Source organism: Portunus trituberculatus, chromosome 3, assembly GCF_017591435.1.
Source record: "Portunus trituberculatus isolate SZX2019 chromosome 3, ASM1759143v1, whole genome shotgun sequence".
In the NCBI taxonomy this organism is placed as follows: domain Eukaryota; kingdom Metazoa; phylum Arthropoda; class Malacostraca; order Decapoda; family Portunidae; genus Portunus; species Portunus trituberculatus.
The window spans coordinates 6,995,637-7,016,565 of record NC_059257.1 but is presented as its reverse complement, the minus strand read 5'-3'; the positions used below and the strand labels follow the sequence as shown (position 1 = coordinate 7,016,565).

Below are 20,929 nucleotides of genomic sequence, written 5' to 3'. Positions count from 1 at the left end.
ATTCTCAATACAAAAGAATGAAAAATAAAATGTCAATTATTCATCATACACTTGATATATAAATTACCGAGACAAAAAGAAAGAAAACGAAAAAAGACCAAATTTTTCATCACATAATTGGAATGAAAATATAGAAATCACTGAAACAAATAAAAGAAAAGGAGGAAAAGAAAATGTCAGATTATTCATGTTTGCTTTGTGGTCCGAGGAGTCTCCTGGGACATGGGTTTGAATTCTGGACATGAGTGGAGGTAGGGCTTCCTTATTCAGGGTGACAGTTCTCTAATGGGTGGGCTTTCAGATAAAATGTCTCCTTTAGCCTGGAAATTCCCATGTAAAGCCCACTTGGCGTAAATCTAAAATGAAGAAAAATAAAAGGAAAAGAAGAAAAAAGAAAAAAGAAAAGAGAAAATGTCAAAATATTCATCATACAATTGAAATGAAAATATATGAATTTTTGAGAAAAAAAAGAGAAAAGAAAAAAAGGAAAAGAATGGAAAATATATAAAAACACTAATTCCTCACACACAGAAATGAGAAAAGGAAAACGGAAAATGTAAAAATATTCATCATACAATTGAAATGAAAATATATGAATTTCCGAGACAAAAAAAGAGTAAAGAAAAAAAAAGGGAAACAAATGGAAAATATACAAAAACACTAATTCCTCACACACAGAAATGAGAAAAGGAAAACAGAAAATGTAAAAATATTCATCATACAATTGAAATGAAAATATATGAATTTCCAAAACAAAACAAAAAGAGTAAATTGAAAAAAGGGAAAAGAATGGAAAATATACAAAAATACTAATTCCTCACACACATAAATACAAGAATACAAAAATATTCAGTAATTCACTAGACGCTGAAATGAAAATGCCCAACTTACTGAAAGAAAAAAAGAAATGAAAGAAAAGAAAAAGAAAAAGAAAAAAATACAGCAACATTTCAAATACACAGAAACACATAAATGCAACAAAAAGTATTCCGTTACAAACTGCAACAAAAAAAATGTCATAATTGAATCAGTATGGCAAGATCAAAGAATCCAAACACATTCTTCATTCACGATAACAAACACAAGCAAAGACAATTCCTTCAACACAAACAAAACAGAGAGTTACACATCCTTCTCACTCTCTTAATTCATTTCTTGTTCTTGGTCTATCTCCATTATTTCACTTCAAAACATTAATTCCTATTGTCCCTCTACCTTTCAGTATCCCTCTACAACCCCTCCTTCACTACAAAATACACTAATCTCACTCTATACACACTTTCTCTTCCCATCCTCACCTCTTTGTCAGTATTCCATCTTATTCTCTCCCTATTCATCTCCAAAACACATTAATCTTTCTCTAAGCACCAATTATCTCCATTAATATCTCTTTGTAATGCCATCCTTCACTTACACTTTCTTCTCACCTCTCCTCCACTATTCCATCTTGTTCTCTCCCTACTTCATCTCACTTTCTGTTCATTTATCTCTAAAGCACATTTATCTCTCTCTAAACATCAATTATCTCCATTCCTCACTCCTTGAAATCTTATCCTTCCTTTTCCTCATCTCTCCGTCACTATTCCATCATTCTCTCCACCTCACTCTCCTGCTCATTTATCTCCAAAACTCGCTCACTTCCCTCTCTAAACACCAATTACCTTCATCTGTCACGTCTATCCACACCTTTCCCTCTAATTACTCCACCTCTGTCTCTTGTTCATTCATCTCCACAACACATTAGTCTCCACAAACCCTTTTACCTCCATCCCTCACTCCTATCCACACCTTTCCCTCTCATTACTCCACCTCTGTCTCCTGTTCATTCATCTGCCGGGTCACATCCTTAGCACACAGTTCCCTTAAAGTCGTCACCATCACCCCTGGCTTGCGGACCCTAATCACATGTGTATACTCCACATCATCCACTCTCTGTCTGCCGGGGACCTTCTGCAGGACCCCCAAGGCTTCCAGATGCAGTGCGTAACTCTGAATGAATGGCAGGGAAGTGGAGGCTTGGTTCTCCTTCATCTGGTGTAAAGATTCCCAAGCTGTGGTGAGAGAGTGCAGTCTGTATGCCTCTGCTCTCCTGGGACTGCCTGGTTCCTTGGTGTTCCGTCTCTGTAGTGTTTTGCCTGGTGGTGATAAAAGGTTAGTCTTCTTGGTTCAGTGGGTGTGTTTCTGTTGTGTTTTGAGTGTTGTTGGTTGTGTTAGTATAATGTGATGTTCTCTTAGTTCATTGGTGTGTTTCTGTTGTGTTTTGAGTGTTGTTGGTTGTGTTACAGTGTCTAGGTTTGTGGTGATAAATGGTTAGTGTCTATTTTAGTATTTCTGTTGTGTTTTAAGTGTTAATGGTTGTGTTGGGTGTCTAGGTTTGTGATAATAAATGATTTGTGTCTCTTCATTGTTCATTAGTGTGTTTGTTGTGTTTTGAGTGTTGTTGGTTGTGTTAGAGTGCCTAGTTTAATGTGATAAATGGTTAGTGTTCTCTTAGTTCATTGGTGTTTCTGTAGTGTTTTGCCTGTTGAAGGATGGTCAGATAAATGGTTAGCGTGTTCTTAGATCATTGGTGTGTTTCTATATTGTCTAGCCTATTAAAAGATGATATTATTTATATGTTAAGGTGTCTGTGAATGCAGAGACAAATTCCTAATACTTTTCCTCCTATTTGCTGCTTTTTGCTTTAATGATTAACTAATGAGATATCTTTTCTTGCTCTACATCCACCTCAAAACATTATACTGGCTAGATATTGCTACATTCTAATCTCTCTCTCTATCTCTCCATCTCATACACACACACACACACACACTATCTCATTTTCATTCTTCTTACATCACTTTCTATCACATACAAACATAGTAACACATCCCTCTCCCTCTCTCTCTCTCTCTCTCACCTCTAGTCTCCCTGCTGATGTACTGCACGGTCTTGTCCCAGCTCATGTTGTCGTTGTGAGTGCCAGTCAGGTTGACAGTGCGGTTGTGCAGACTGTCATGTGCGGCCAGGCGGGAGATGCGTCCTGCCACCCCTGCACAGAACAAGACAATAACAAAAGGTTTAGACATTTAGACAAGTTAGAAGTGGACAATTACAAAAGGTTTAGGTATTTTGAGAAGTTAGAGGCAGATAATTACAGATTCAGGCATTTAGACAAGTAAAAAGTGGACAAATACAAAAGTTTTAGGCATTTAGGAAAGTTAGAAGTGGAGAATTACAAAGTTTTCAGCATTTAGACAAGTTAGAAGTGATGAGAGGAAAAACAGAATCACTCAACACATACACATGTTTCCTCTCACCTCTATTTATTACAAAGGGATAAGAAACGATAGTGGAAGGTTATGAAGGAAAGAGAAATAGGTTTGTAGATTGTTACTAGGTGTGTGTTGCCAGGCAGGGAATAAAGCCAGCCACTCCTGTACAGAACAAAACAGGGACAAGGATAATTAGCTAAGATTTAGAATTACTTTGACCTCCAGTCTCAAATATCAGTAGTAACACCTAACCTTACCTAATCTAGCCTAACCAAACCAAACCAAACCTAACCTTAACTTAGCCTAACCTCACGAAACAATGCCAAACCCAAAACAAGCATCACCTAACCCAACCTAACTCAACTTGAAACTAACCTATCCTAACTTATCCTAATCGAACAAAAAATAATAAATTAATAAATAAATAAATAAATAGGTATATAAATAAATAAAAAATAAATAATAAATAGATATATAAGTGAAATAAGTAAGTAAGTAAATAAATAACCTAACCCAATCAAACTGAACCGAACCAAACCAAACCTAACCTAACCTTTTAGCAACCCTCCGTAAACAATTTTCATCTTGACGCAAACAAAATTTTTCATAACCTAGACATTCTTCATCGTTCATAAAGTTTTCACCCCAAAGCAAACATTTTCATACAAACAACATGACCATTATCCAACAAGCAGATATACCTTAACACAAACACAATATTAACTCCTTCAGTACTGGGACACTTTTTACCACGAGTTTTGCGTACGATTAGACGATTTTATGTACATTAGGAATGGTCTATGAAGGTCAGAAGTTTCTGAAGCTGTATAAAATCGCCAAATAGTAAGCAGAATGAATGTGAAAACGTGTCATGGTACTGAAGGGATTAATCACAAACCATCCATCCTCCGCATCTCACCTGACAGGAAGGAGTAACCAAGATTCAGGTAGTCAGTGTGGCCTTGTGTCTCAAAGATTGGCATGGACACTTTCCAGATAGCATGCAGTAGCCACCCGTTGCCGCACCGCTCAGCCGTCTGCCCTGCCAGGAAGAAGAGGCAGTACCACAAGAACCCTCGATGGTACTCCCACAGCCCATCAGTCCTTCCGCCCAGACCTTCCACTCTCCTCAGCGCTGAGCAGGAACCACACAACCAATCATCTGCGGGAAATGTAATCTGTCTGTTTATCTCCACACAGACTGAAAAATCAATGTCAGTCTGTCAATCTCCATGCAGTAATTGCCCAAGAAAAGAACATGTCAGTCTATAATAATGGACAGGAACCACACAGCCAGATGTCTACAAGAATAATAACATGTTTATCTCCACACAGCCCGAAGGAATAACGTCAGTCTGGCCACCTCAACACAGCAATCATCTGAGGAAACAATGCGTCAGTCTATAATGATGGGCAGGAACCACACAGCCTGTCATCTGTGGCAAAAATAACCTGTCTGTCTATCTCCATTCAGCCTGAAGAATAAATGTCAGTCTGTCCACCTCCACACAGCAGTCGTCTAAGAAAAAAATTTATCAGTCTATCTATTCAACAACCAGACAGATATTTACACACACAAGGCACTACACAGTCACACACAGGTCATTTATACTCTTCCCATATCAATCTTTCATTTTCCCTCATAGTTTCTCATTCCCTTTGTACTTCACTCATTCATTCTCTTTAGTTTTCTCTCTTTTCACTCCCTTCTCCTCCTCTGTCACTCTATCATTCTCTTAAATCTTTCCTCTCTTAGCCCCTCCTTCAATTTATCATTCACTTACTCTCTCCTCCCTCTCCTTTCCCCCTTCACTCTATCAATCACTCATCTCTCCTCCTACCTCCTTCAATCTATTATTCCCTTACTCTCTCCTCTCCTTCAGTCTATCATTCTTTTATTTTCTCCTTTCCTTCTCCCTCCTTCACTCTATCCTTCCCTTAAGTCTTTCCTCTCCTCCTCCTCCCTCCCAGCCTCTTCCCTCACCCTCAGGAGCCTCCACCAAGCCGGAGCACTTCTTGTTGATGTGAAACCAGGCGCCACGGGGACAGTTCTCCCGCCTGGCACACTCCACCAGGCCATCGTTGAGGGGCTTTTGGCAGCAGAAGTAGAAGGGCCGTGCACATCGCTCTGAGCACGGCAGCCTCGCCTTCTCCCGGAAGTTTACGCAGTCCCCAAATGAACATTCTGTGGGGGGATGTGCTTGTTTATTGTGGGCAGCTAGAAAAGGTGTACTAAGTGGCTGGTAGTGTTGTTATTGCATGACAATATACCGTGTCCAAAAACCTTACATGAAAAATAAATAAATAAATAAATAAAATAAAGAATAAATTAGCATCAAGTACCAAATACAAAGACTGGAGATCGCTGCATGATACTTAAACAAATCAGCAACTAGGAAGAGACATACCAAATGAATCAAACCACAAATACACCATGTCTGAAACCCTTATAAACATGTTGAAGAAAGAATGAAGTAGCGATTTAAAGACTAGATCGCTGTATAATACCAAAACACTAAGGAGAGAAATACTAAATAAAACACACCACAAATACACCATGTCTGTAATCCTTATAAATGTGTAGCAAAATAAAAAAATAAAGTAGCAATTTGAAGACTATTGATTGCTGTATAAGACCTGAAACAAACCAGACACTTAGAAGAGATGTACTAAATAAAACACACCACAAATACACCATGTAAACACTGAATAACCCACCATCCAGTGATACCAAAACAAAGCAGACACTAAGGAGAGATATACCAATAAAACACACCACAAATATACCACATCCACATTGAATAACCCACCACTAACTCACCTCTATCCCGCACCACCTTATTCCCCTGCCTCACAGTGTCCAGGGAATCTGTGTTGACTTGAGGCCAGACATCGGACACAATCTCCTCACTTAGCTGCTCCAGAATGTTGACCTTCTCCTCATTACTAAGTTTCTCCTCCTCCAGTATCAAGTTGGTCATCTTCCTCCCAGCCAGGGCCAGCGTGTAGCTCTGTGCCATCGCCTGCAGGAGTGTCTGGAGGGAAGGGAAGTCCAGTGCCTCACAGCTCTCTATCAAAGCCTTGTCTATGTTGAGGTGACGCAGGAAGCAGTTCTTGTCTTGCAGTCCAGCCGGGAAGAATATTGATATGATGTCCTGTGAAGAGAGATGTTTGTAGTGACTGGGATATTCAGGGAAAATATTGGTGAAGTAGGTTCGTATTTTCAAACACTTCTATGCTTCACCTAACTATTTTAAAATGGCTTTATCTAAACTTATACAAATTTTTAAGGTGTTTTTATGGTTCTAGAGGCAGTGACAAGATTTCTACATTATTAACAGGAGAAACACTCTTGAAAATTCCGCTAGTCATCTCTGTGGCCTTGGAAAATAGTTGTGGTGAGAGAGCAGAGTAATTTTTAAGGTGTTTTTACAGTTCTAAAGGCAAATTGACAAAATATCTACATTATCAACTGGAGAAACACTGAAAACCCCGCTAGTCATCTTTGTGGCCTTGAAAATATTTGTGGTGAGAGAACAGAGTGTTTTTCCGGCATTTTTACAAATCTAAAGGCAGATTAAAAAATATCTACATTATCAACAAGAGAAGCACTCGTGAAAATCCTGCTAGTCATCTCTGTGGCCTTGGAAAATAGTCTTAGTGAGAAAGCAAAGTGTTTCTGAATACGGACAGTAGTGATGTAGAAATACAGTAAGAATATTGGTGTTATGTCCTGTGAAGTGAGATGTTTGTAGTAGTTGGGATATAAAAGAGAATATTCGTGTGTATTGATGGGGAAATACACGGAGAATATTGATGTTATGTCCTGTAGTGAGATGTTTGCAGTGATGGGGAATATACAGGGAGAATATTGCTGTGTTCTGCTAAATGAGATGTCTGATGTAGCAGTGGAAAATACAAGCTAATATTGTTACGATGTTCAGCAAAGATGGAAAAATACAAGCAGTTAGATATCAATAAGGCAAAATGCACACACATACAAAAAAACTTGATAATCTGGTATAAAAAAAAAAAGAAAAGATATTACAAGACAATTTAAATTCTACAAAAATGTAAATAAACACACCACACACACACCAACAAATCACAATCAGGAACTAAAAAACACATTTACATCACATTTCCTTGAGATGACAGAGGACAAACACCAATATATCATAAAGTTACCACCATTACTATCAGCACCACTATTACTACTACCACAATCACTAGAGCAAACTGGTAAACTCTGGAACACCCTGCCTGCTTCTGTATTTAAATCTTATGACTTGACAGAGACAGAGAGAGAGAGAGAGAGAGAGAGAGAGAGACCACACCTTAGCCAGCAGCGCCTGACGTCCATGATCAGCAACGCAAGGCTCCATCCCATCCAGGCGATCCAACTTGTCTGAGAAGCAGGACATGATATCCTTGGCCTTCACCATGAGCTCCACACCTTCCCGCTCACCAAACAGACACAGGGACAGCGGCTCACCCTCGTCGTGCACCATGTACTTCTTAAGGTTCTTCATGAGGGTCGCCACACTGCCACTGTCACCCGGGCTCTTGAACACAGTGCCAAGGTCCACCTGAGGCACATTGAGGCTTCAGTCACCCTCGGAAATTGTTAGGTTCGGAAACTGCGAGTGACTGAAGTGGTTATTTTGTCATTGTTTTAACACACACACACACACACACACACACACTTAACTCTCACATTTCTAAGCCACAAACAACAAGTGGTGACATCGCCTTAGTGACAGACAATACACTCTCCAACCATACTGCTCACAAACACACCAGTAAACACCAAAGCACTCACCATCACACTCTCCTGACCCCAAAAATGCAAATACTGGTGTTTCTTGGTGACAGAGAATAATCACCAACCAAATCCCTCACAAACACACCATTAAACACCAAATCACTCACCATTACACTCTTCTGATCCAAATAATGTGAGTACTGGTGTTCCTCGGTGACAGAGAGACCAGCGAAGAGACCCAGATGCGTGATTAACACCTTCTCCACTTCCTTCTTCATCTGGTTCCTCACTCTAATGAAATCCTCTGAGTCTGGTACAAATTCTTCAAATGGAATGTTGTCAGCCTGCCTCACTGCCTCATCTCTGTAAGTCATCATGTAAGGCACTCTGCTCCTCACTGCATAGGCTTGCGAGAGTGAAGGACGTGGACTGCCTACTGTTTGGGATCCTTGGCACTCCACACTTCCCCAGCTTAAACTGTAGGATGTGACTGTGGAAGGATATGATAGAATTAGAGATAGGATGTGTGAGTTGACAGGAGGGTTAAGGATTGTGAAGTTAGGATGTTATTAATTCTCTCTCCTTCTCTCTTCTCTGTCTCTTCTCTGCCTCTCTTTTTCTTCTTTTCTATCTATTTTCTTCACTATCTCCTGTCTTTCTCTTCTCTCCTCATCTCTCTCCTCTGTTTCTTTCCTTCTCCATCTCCCTCCTTTTACAACTCTCTCTCTCTCTCTCTCTCTCTCTCTCTCTCTCTCTCTCTCTCTCTGTTTTTCTCCTTCTTTCACTCCCCTTCTCTCTTTTGTTTCCCTCCTTCCCCATCTCTCTCCTTTTGTTTCTATTCTCTCTCTCTCTCTCTCTCTCTCTCACCAGCAACAGGCTTAGGAAGAATGCCTCAGCTTCCTCCTCTCAGTTGGCAGTTTCTTGGTACCCTCGTCATTCTTGGGCCTCCTGGTTATCACCTGAAGGGTTCGCTGTGTGGGTGGGAAGAGAGAGGCAGGGCAGTGAATCAAATAGTGTGGTGTTTGGTCTGCCTGCCTTGGTGTTTGTGGGTGAGCTGTTTCTTCTACTAGTGGAAAACAGTATGGAGTGCAATTAAGGTGTTCGATTAGCCTGTCTGGGTGTTTGCTGGGGTGGTTGTGGCCAAACTGCTTCGTCTGCTAGTGGAAAATGGAGTGTAATTAAGATGGATAGTGTAAATTATTCATATATTTACTTTTACTTTTTTTCTATGTAAGGGGGAAAGCTGGCCAAGGGTAATAGAAAAAGAAAAAAGAAAAAAAAACCTACTTAGTTAGCAGTCCCCTTGCAGGTCTGAGAGTTAGCCAAAAAATAGAGATAAATGTCTTGAAAACTCCCTCTTAAATGTAGTCAAGTCATAGTTTATTGCTGGGGAAGATTAAGCCATGTAAAAGTAAATAGTATCCTACACCTTATTATCCTACACTCAAAACTTCTTTATATAACACCCAACCCTATCCAACACCAACACCTTATACAGTACTGCCCAAAACCCCCTTATCATGGATCAAACACCTTATACTGCACACAACATCACTATCTTGCACCCAACACCTTATCCTACATAACATCTCCTTTCTTACACCCAACATCTTATCCTCCACCAATATTTTATACCACTGTCCTACCTCCAGTTCTCTCTTCCAGGTGTTGGCGAGGTCACCGGAGGGAGCCTCTAAGCCCTTCAAGAGAGCTGTCAGCCTGAAAGATGGGACAGTCAGGCCAAGCTGGTGCAGAGTCCTCTTCACCTAAAACAGGCCAGACAAAACAAGACAAGAAACGCACCACATTAGATCCCCACACTGCGATGGAACGGCCAGCACACTCTCTTGGCTGCAACGTCACTACACACACACGCACACGCACAAACACACACACAAACAAACATGTACAAGGATGGCTATGTATATAAGTAGTTTTGTGATGCACACACATATATATATACAGGAAACAAAGTAATTATGGTGAATTCTAAAGGTTTCTACACACATACATATTCACACATACAAATGCAGATAATCAACCTAAATCTGAGGCGAAAAAATGTGATTGTTTCAGTCACATGGGTCTTTAAGGGTAGTTTGATGGTTCTATTGACAGATTAACATGATATTTACTTTATCAATAAAAACTCTTATGAAAAAGATTTCTCATCTCTGTGGACTTTGAAAAATAGTTGCCACATAATCTATATTTAAAAAAAAATCTTGTTTCAGTTACACTGGATTTAAAGGGTTCTTTGATAGTTCTACTGAGAGATTAATACAATTTCTACTTTATACATAACAAAAACACTCATACGAACCAAGCCCCTTATATTTATGGACTTTGAAAATTGTGGCAACTTACCTATAATTTTAAAAAGACTCTTGTTTCATGACACAGGTTTTTAAGAGAGGTTTGATGGTTCTATTGACAGATTAACATGATATCTACCTTATCAAAAGCAAAAACACTCGTATGGACAAAGTTCCTCATAACAGTGTACTTTGAAAATTATTGGCCACACAAGTTATATTTCTAAAAGATTTTTGTTTCAGTAGTAAGTTTTTTTATAAGTGTAGTTTCATGGTTCCATTGACAGATTAACATGATTTCTACCTTATCAATAGCAAAAACACTGCTATGGTTAAGGTTCCATCACCTCTATGGACTTTGAAAAACAGTGGCCACATAACATATTTTCAAGAGACTCTTGTTTGAGTCACACAGGTTTTTAAGGGTAGTTTGGTAATTCTATTGATAGATTAATATGAATTCTACTTTATATGAGGCAAAATCACTCATACAAACCAAGCTACTCATATCTCTGGAGTTTAAAAATTGTGGCAACATAGCCTATATTTAAAAAAAAAACTTGTTTCAGTCACAGATTTTTGAAGGTTTGATGATTTTATTGACAGATTAACATATCTACCTTATCAAAAACAAAAACACCCTTACGACTTTGTGGACTTTGAAAACTAGAGACCACATAATTTGTATTTCTAAAAGACGCTTGTCTCAATAACGCTTTATTTTTTTTTTTTTTCTTAATTAGATAAGATTATTTTATATGGTAAAGAGACAAATTCACACACACCGACATATGGACACAATCACTCCAATTCAATAAAAGCCAATCAAACACCATAATCATAAAAAAGACATCTTATATTAAAATCAAGTTATTATCATCAAGGAAGAAATGAAAGACAAAACAAAGAAATCAAGATAAATAACAGATTAAACACATCAACCCCTTCAGTAGCATGACACATTTCCATATTCATTCTGTTTACTATTTGGTGATTTTATACAGCTTCAGAAATGCAAGTGGGAGATTAAAATAGTGAAGACTGTGGCCATTTATCTTCTGACCTCCAAAGACCCTTGCTAATGTCAATAAAATGGTCTAATGGTACACAAATCTCAAGGTGAAAATGTAACCCAGTACTGAAGAGGTTAAAATAGTGAAGACTGTGGCCATTAATCTTCTGACCACCCAAGGTCCTTGCTTAATGTCAATAAAATGGTCTAATCATGCACAAATCTCAAGATAAAAATGTATCCCAGTACTGAAGGGCTCAAAGATGCAGAATGATGTGTGAGGGAAGACTGTGGCCATTAATCTCCTGACCTTCAAAGACCCTTGCTAATGTCAATAAAATGGTCTAATCACACACAAATTTCAAGGTAAAAATGTATCCCAGTACTATTTTTTTTAATGTATGAATGTTAGAAACCCAGACAAGTACAACAAAAACCGGGATAAAAAAAAAGGTCCCCTGAGGTGCCAGCCCCCATACAGCTTGCAAGAAGGGGTCAAAGGTAGCAGAGAAGTGTGTGAGGCTTACCCTGGCAGGCGTGTGTGTGGTGTGGAGGTAAAGAGAGTGCAAGGCTGGGAGGAAGTTAGCACGCCTCCTGAATCTCTTGTACAGGGCCATGGAGAGCAGACACCCCACCATGCTGTGCTGCGCCTCCACTGCCTCCTTCGATCTGGAGGGAGGGAGAGAGAGAGAGAGAGAGAGAGAGAGAGAGAGTTTATATATAAGTGAAAACGTTCAGTAAATTACTAACAAGTAAATAAAACAAATGCAAAAAACAGACAGAATGATAAAGACACCAAATTAAATCGCTAAAAAAATCAACAAAGCTGAATATCAAACACACAGACAGAAAGACAGAAGACACAACAAAATAACAGATTTACAGACACAAGATTGAAGACAGAGAGGAAAACAGACAATGAGACACAAAACTAAATACACAAAAAATAGATACAACTGAACAGATAGAGAAAAACAAAGCAGAACATCAAACACACAGACAGACAGACAGAAGACACAACATAATAACAGATTTACAGACACAAGATTGAAGACAGAGAGGAAAACAGACAAGAAGACACAAAACTAAATACACGAAAATAGATACAACTGAATAACGAGCAGAATATCAAGTAGACAGACAGATAGACAGAACACTGGGCACCTCCTCCACTCACTCATTGTTTGCATCCACACCAAGGAGAGCCAGAAGGAGGCAGAGGGTGGCAGGGGCAGCAGAGGACAGGACCTTCATAGTGTGACCCCAAGACACCTCCTGGAAGGCCGTGCTGTTCAGGGTGCGAGTGAACAGTGTGTCTTGTTGCAGGATGTCTGAAAGTTGGTATCCTTCATAAATTGTTTGTAAAGGTATAAATTTGGAAGGCACAAAGAAAGAAAAGGTGCATAAGAACACAGTAGAAAGTTTGAAAATTTGTATCATTCATAAACTGTTTCTTTGTTAAGGTATCAATTTGGAAGTAGAAAAAGGAAGGATGTGGCTAAACTAAAGTGTCTCGCTGTAGGATGTCTGAAAATTGGCATCCTTCGTACTTTTTTTTTTCTTTTATTTATATTTCTTTTTATACCATGTGGGCTTTTCACGGGAATTTCTGGGCTAAAGGGGATACTTTCTTATGGTACCTCCTATCTCAAAGCCCACCCGCTAGGAAACCGTTGCCCCGAGTGAGGAAGCCCAACCTACACTCGGACTGTGGACAGGATTCGAACCCGTGCGCTTGGAGACCCCTCAGACCCCAAAGCACGCATGGTTCCACTGTACCACGGCGGCCCCTGTGTAGAGGTATCAGTTTGGAAGTATTAAAAGGAAGGATGTGGCTAAACTAAAGCGTGTCTTGGTGTAGGATGTTTGAAAGTTGGTGTCCTTCGTAAATTATTTGTTATAGATATCAATTTGGAAAGTACAGAGAAAGGAAAGGTGCAAGGGAACAATGTAGAATGTTTGAACATTCATTCGTAAATTGTGTGTTTGTGAAATAAGAAACAAACTTGGAAGGCAGAAAAAAGGAAGGCTATCTACCACATAAAAATTACATACAAGTTCCAATTTCTCAAAGACATCCTAGAAGATTCAACCCTAAGATCGTTAAAAAAGGATTAAAATCTCCCAAAAGTTCTAATCTTCTCAAAAAAAAAAGGTTCTAATCTCTAAAAAATCCATAAAAAGGTTCTAATCCCCTCCAAATAACTACAGAAGGGTTCCAGTCCCACCTGATGTCTCCTTCATGATGAGGAGGGAGAGAAAGGAGAGGCAGCCGTCCCTGAACTCCCTGCTGGCGCCCCACAGCTCAGACAGGGAGGAACTGTAGCACCCCTTCTCCAGGAGCTCCACCGCTCGCCGCCGGACCCCCTCACTCTGATGAGTTAGAGAAAGGAAAGAAGTAAATAGAAAAACAATAATAGTGAAAGAAAAGAAGAAAATAGATAAAAATTGATAGTGAAAGGAGAGGAAAATATAGAAACTTCACTCCCTTACACTGAGAAACACATTCTTCTAATGATCCATGTAACTTGAGGATTGATGGAAAGACTGACGGAAACTTCTGCAACTTCCTCACTCTGACAAACACACCTACAGTTTCCTAATAATCTGTGTAACTTGAAGACTGATGGAATGACTGACAAACACATCTAGGTAAATTCTAATATGTAACTTGAAGATTAATGGAAAAATTGATAAAAACTTCACGAACACTCCCTCACTCTAACACCACCTAGTTCTTTGTACATCTCCATAAAGATCTAACCTGAAAACCTTTATAAAACAAGAGACACTCACACACTCCAGATCATCACCTAACCCATCCTTGCCTATCCCTTCCTCCTTCACCTTGCCATTACCACCCAACACTCCATTATCCACCAGCTTAGGGACCTTGGCGGGGCTGGGCGAGGCAGGGGAGGAAGGGGAGGAAGGGGGCCTGGACATGTACTTTCTCTTCAGGTAGGGGACAAAGGGAAGCTGCCCCTGCTGTTCCTTTCCTTCTGTAATAGGCTCAGTGAGGAGTTTAAGGGCCTCTTGTTCGCGGTAGTGGAAATTTGTCTTTGCCTCTGTGTAGTTGGTGAAGACAGTGCAGCAGGAGTAGCAGATGAAGAGCAGCTCCTTCCGCAGTGGTGTGACGGTGATGTTCAGGCGTTCCAGCAGTCCTGTGGTGAAGGGAAAGCGTTTTTAAGTACAAGTGTTACAGTTTTCTAGTTATGTGAGTTGGAGAAAGTGTTTTTTAATACAAGATTTATAGTTTTTAATAATCTATGTAAAGGGGAAGGCATTTCTAAGTACAAGCATTACAGTTTTCTAGTTATGTGAGTTGGGGAAGGTTTTTGAATACAAGTTTTATAGTCTTTAATAATCTATATGGGGGAAAGGCATTTCTAAATACAAGCGTTATAATTTTCTAATAATCTATGTGAATTAGGGAAGGCCTTTCTGAATACAAGCATTAGAATACAAACATCAAAACATGAACCCAACCTGGAAAATAATAAAATAACACAACAAAACACAAACAAACCAAAACCACCTCCCAAAAACAACACAAACAAATTCTCCAAGCGGATGGGTTTGAATCCTGGCCACAGTCAGAGTGTAAGTAGGGCTTCCTCACTCATGTTAACAGTTCCTAAGTGGGTGGGCTTTCAGATAGGAGGTACCACCAAAAAATAGCTCTTTTAGCCCATAAATTCTCCCTACACCTTTGGTCAGATGTAGAGAGTGTTCTGTGTGTTGTTTATGTTTTGTATTGTTTTTCTTAGCTTCAGTTTATCTATTCTACACTCACGCCTTGCTATAATGTACTGAACTAGATATATAAATTACTGACCCTCATTTAGATAAGACAGATAGATTACATGTGCCTTAACTGTCTAAATCAGGGGTTTTCAATTCCTTTTCCTTGCTAAAAACCCTGAGTTACAAGACCATCTATCCAAACCCCCGGCAATCTGACATCAAGCAATGTTCATTTAGTGACAAACACGAACTCAATATGCGATAGTGCTGCAGAGGGCATTACTAGAGCAGCCATCTAAGTACCAGCGGAAACCTTTTTGTGAACCCCCTGGACTAAATGATCAGGCTGTATGTCCACCTGTCTATCACTGACTTTAAAACATGAAGACAAAACCAATGACTTTAAAACATGAAGACAAAACCAAAACAAGCACATGAACAATCCAGAAAACAGAAAAATAGCAAATAAACGAAAAATAACAAGAAAATAGGATAAAAACATGAACACCGGTATTATTGCAGTTTGAATCAGTACACCACACGTCACTCTTCACATTCTCACGGTCTAGGTCACACTTCTACCAGCATTTTTAACCCAATTTTACCCTATCGGAAATTAATAATAACTTCAGGACAGAATTTAGGTTAGATTCTATTTCCCCACTCTACAACCCGCTTTCCCAGGAGGTCCCCAAGCTTGTTAGACATAGGGAAAGAAGAAATATTACGATAATGTATATTGGCTCAAACTACAAATATACCAACCCACCATACAAAAACACAATACAATAACACAACACACAAACAAATCAACACCACCCGAGAAACAACACAAACAGTAACAAAAAAACCCACAAACAACAACCTCAGCAAAAAATTAACTAGAAACTGCCACTCAACACTCACCAGACTCCTCGACCACGGGGGAGGCTAAAGATGTCCTCATATTTTGCTTCTCCGAGGAAAACCTGTCGAATGCAAAGCCACACAGGGAGCAGAAGTTACTGGAGAGGGTGTCTGCCATGGCGGGGGCCTCGTGTGGGGGCTGTCAGTCCAAAAGGAAGGCTGGAATTAGTGTTTTTGTAAGAGTGTAGCTAGACCCACCCCCGCCATGCTGAGGTAAACAAAGCCAACAGCTGTGTGTGTGTGTGTGTGCGTGTGTGTTTCATGTGTGTGTGTGTGTGTCCCTTGAAGTTTTATGTCTGATGTTTTGAGTTTTATACCTCGATATTTCAATTTTGTCTTATTATTTTAGTTATTTTGCATCTTTTATACAGAGAAACTATCGATATTTATTGATTTTTGTTTTAAGTGTGTTTATAAATTGATTTCTTTGATATATGGACTGTGGTTCAGCTGAATTTCAATACATGTTGGTATTGATAAGCTTTCTTCCTTGTTTTGAGAAATATTGCAATGTGTAAAAAAAAAACTGGTCAATTAACTATAATGTGTGTGTGTGTGTGTGTGTGTGTGTGTGTGTGTGTGTGTGTGCGCGCGCGTCGGTAGAGGTGCCAACCTCATATTGACGGAAATTATTGATTGTACATAACATTAATCCTCTTTTTATTTACTTATCATTATCTGTTCATTTATTTAAATGGAAAACGAAGAGATTTAATGTTGACACCTCTTCGCAGTTAGTTTTTTTTTTTTTTTTCGTTCTTACTCTTCCTAATAATTTTACAGTCGAATCTTCGTCCTTAGCTAGTCGTTTCATCAATGGTTGTCCTTCCTTAGCTGCTTTAAGGTGTGCCTTTTTCTGCTCCTTGAGTCCCGGCACCTGGTCAGGAGTTGCCTTCATGGCTACCCTGAGTGTGTCACACCTGGAGCTGGTGTCACTCATGGGGGCCCCGGGCTTAAATCCCAGGCGGACACTCTTGAACTTGTTGCGATAGTAGCTCAGCTTGACTCTTGTCTCTTCAGAGTATTGTTCCTCCATCCATTGTAGGTACTGTCGATACATTTTCTTTACAATAAGCTGTGTATCTAGATCCCTCATAAAAGGACTCTTGGCTCGTGTGTAATGGTTTGACACAGTAGGGAAGCTAACAATATGCTGGATAACACGCTGGTCAACCTCAGGTAGGATACGCCGACTAGGCTGCCGATTTCTGGGGTCACCTCTAAGACAGCCTGTAGAAGACACAGACTTCAAGGCTGTCCTGAGGCGTGTCTCAGAAATACCCAAAACTGAAAGAAAGCCCTTCTGGCACACCTTAAAGGACTCGTCCTCGTGTGTAAGGTAGTAGGTGCGGGAAAAACTACGCCGTCGATGTGCCTCTGGGTCTTGTACGGAACGGCGCCTTTTACTGGACTCACAACAACGTTTTTCTGTATGTATGAATTCTGCAAATCAAAGTCACCTGTGGCCCAAAACTGTCGATGTATCTCGTTCAGTACTGGCATGGTAATCTTATCAAAACAGCCGTCTCGACATGGTTGCCCCACTCTACGGGCTGCAACTTGGCGTCCTGTGACACAACTGATGTATGCTTCACCTCGGTTACGCTTCCTTTTAGCCACACTGGACCGCCACTCATTACACTGTCGGCCTCTTTTCCTACTCAGAGGCACTCTCTCATCTCTCTCACTAGCACTATCACTCATCTCGCCGGCACGTATGTGAATCCGCAACAGGTAGCTAAACAACAAAAAGCAAACAAATAATCCAATAATGTCGGCGGAAGGGAGGAGGGTGGAGGTGAAGACGGAAGGTAAGGGCGGTAGGAGAGTGGAGAGCGACATTGGCGGGCTCTCATTGTCTGTCATCAGGCACACCACCTCATCCCTGCCTCCCCATTGGTATCTGAGCGGCCCGGGTGGAGATACGTTAATGTAAAATTAACCGTGCGTGCACTTTAATGTGATGCCGATACGGTCGACTAATGCCTTCACTACTAGCGGAATTTTACCCCTTATTGCCATAATACTTCTGCGAGCCAAACACAATAGGAAGAAGATAGTGCGATGCCATAGCTTGGTGAGACACGCAAGAGTAAAAATGCTGGCCTCTCATTGCTTGCCCAAGTACATACGTCATTATTGAGGGAGCGAGGTTTATTTCTTTATTTTCGCCGGCCACAGGACAGTGCGTACCCCTCCAAAGAATAAGAATTTCGACCATGTTGCGGGCCGAATTCTGATTTCAACATTACAAATTCGGAAAGTTGAAGACGAAACGAAGAAAATGCTATACAAACCTCAAAATTGGTCGGGGTGGCGCTTACGTCACTACTATTCTGAACGCCTTATATAATGTATGCATGTATGAATTTACGTTTATATTTATGTATGTACGTAATAACACACTAAGAGGACACGAACACATCCAAACACACCCAGAACACCGCTGCATCACAACCAGACACACCCAAACCACTTAAAACACCCAATACCATCTCAAAACACCATACAACACCTCGACATACCAACAAACACCCAAAACTCACCAGAAACACGAAGTATATACCACGAAACCACCCTAACACAACAAAACACACCCGGAAGATACCCCACACACACCAAAACCACTTAGAACAGTCAAAATTATAACAAAACACACCCAAAACGTCATAAAACATCTTAAAATATCCCAAATTATCTAAAAAAACCACACTCAATTACCCAAACTCACACCCACAACACTCAAAACACGTAAAATATACTTATTACCATCTAACACACACTGAAATCACCCAAAATGCACCCAAATACACTTATAACGCCCTAAACACAATCAAAACACCATGTAACTATACTAAACACACTTAAAACACCCCAAATAAACTCGAAATCAACAAAAATACATTATAAAGAACGCCAAGATTATAAGGGAGACTTAGCTAACTATTGTGACTTGGCTCCTCTTCCGCTTTCCTTACTTTTTTTTTCTTCGTCTTCCTCCTTTATTTCTCTTTTCTTTCTATTATTGCTTCAATCTACACACCTGAGCCTAGAAACATGTCAAAACAATTAGAAAAGACTAGATATTAGGCAAAATATTGAGGAAGTGCAGGGAGGATTAGTACTGCGGCTTGGTTGCTCCCTTCACTTCCTGCTCTCTTTCTCCTTCCTCCCTCCTCATCATCCTTTATTTCTCCTTTCTTATTCCTTCTACTGCTACTGTTTACATACCTGAGCCAAGAAACACACGAAAACATGTAGAAATCACTAGATATTAGGCAAAATATCGACGAACTGGGTGATTGGAAAAGAGGCGCCACCCCGGGGCTAGGATGACGTCACACCTTGGCTGTGACGTCATCAGGTGCGCGGGAACAGCGGTGGCGGGGTTAAATAACGTAAATAATTGAAAAATGACCTATAGAAAAAACGAAGCCATGGCCGAATGCTTGATATTTTATGACTTGATAAATACTTTAACTAATATCCACAACATCAAAACATCTCCAGTCTAACTAGTTTTTGAAATTTGTGTAAATTAAGTATCTTAAATATAAAAACATCTTTACATATAAGACTCCTGAAACATTCAGCCATTTCGAATTTATACTTATTTGAAAAATATTAGACCCTATAAACTCTATTCTCAGGCACCTAAGACTTACCTAGAAGTAAAAGTGAACGAATGAAAGGATATGTATGTAAAACAAAAACATGAACATGTAAACTCATTAAAAACTCTTGGAAAGTCTAGCCATTCTTCACTTGGCAAGTATTTTAACACACAATACAGTGTCTTAGATATCTTTTAAGGCATTCTACAACGAGTTAGGCCGTGATGCAGAAGCATTAACAAATAAAATAAGCAATATAAAATCTTTGTTCAACGGGACTAAACACCGTTTCAAAGTCCACATATTTCCCTCAATAGATTGATTTCACAGTTAAAAGAGTATAGGAGATTCTTTGATACCATAAAGGCCCAGTTATAGCTTGAAATAAAAAATCTCCATATGGTAAATTGAAAATTTTGACCGTTAAGCCGGCTCATACTCACACCATAAAACACCACTAAACGTCACATATTTACCAAACAAAGGCGCGGAACACACTTTAAAGGCAACACAATATTTATAGAAACCACAAAAACATGCCATGAAACCGTAATATTTTTGTTAGGAAATATATGAAAAAAGTATTGGAACCCCTGGCTGGAGCGGGGAGCTGGTTGGCTCGGGGGGCGGCGACATCAATGGGACAGTCGGCGCCTCATGTTATCTTTCTTCTCTCACCACAGCAAAATTAAGCTACATCATGAATATCTGAACGCGGGATATGAAATGCTAGACTAGTGGCTCCATTCTGATACACGTTTGGCTTACGGTAAGTGCGAGATGTATATAAAATAGCAGGTAGCTGATGACGAATTGCCTAATGGCCTTTTATCTGGGTAAATGTCGAACTGTTTTCACTCTCATATGTAAAAAGAAACGTAAAAATAAGTGAATGGTCCTAAAAATACCTTAATAAATGAACGTAAGACTCCGTGGAGGGTTGTGGTGAAGGTGATAATTATGCCTTGCCTTGCTCTGTTTGATTCACCCTTGGCGGATCTCAACACTCGTCACTTGTGTGTATGTTTGGGTGTATCTAGGCTGGTTTTGGGTGTGTTTGAGTGTGTATACGAGTGTTTGGGTATACATGAGTGTTTCTTTTAGTATATATCACTGTGTGTGGACGTGTATTGGTGTGTGGCACGACTGAACAGTATGACAACACAACACAACACCGCCGCCAGCACCACCATCACCACTGTGGGCGTGTCTAGGATAGCAGAGGATACACGTCTATGATAGCTATCTATTATTAAAAAGATATTATACTTATTCAAAATTCGCATCGATTTATTGGTTATTTTGACATCTTCCTT

The 20,929-nt window shown here is 39.8% G+C and overlaps 1 protein-coding gene across 1 annotated transcript; it reads right to left on the bottom strand.

Moving 5' to 3' along the window:
• Window positions 1-1,164: 1,164 nt before the first annotated feature.
• Window positions 1,165-20,823, bottom strand: LOC123508500. Its single transcript, XM_045262249.1, is given in 16 exon segments — window positions 1,165-2,135; window positions 2,900-3,031; window positions 4,174-4,416; window positions 5,239-5,439; window positions 6,076-6,409; window positions 7,592-7,843; window positions 8,187-8,509; window positions 8,887-8,911; window positions 8,913-8,990; window positions 9,666-9,785; window positions 11,874-12,015; window positions 12,524-12,677; window positions 13,575-13,719; window positions 14,143-14,510; window positions 16,000-16,138; window positions 20,522-20,823. Coding segments are annotated over 15 exon segments (2,970 nt in total). The 5' UTR covers window positions 16,118-16,138; window positions 20,522-20,823; the 3' UTR covers window positions 1,165-1,800.
• Window positions 20,824-20,929: the final 106 nt, after the last annotated feature.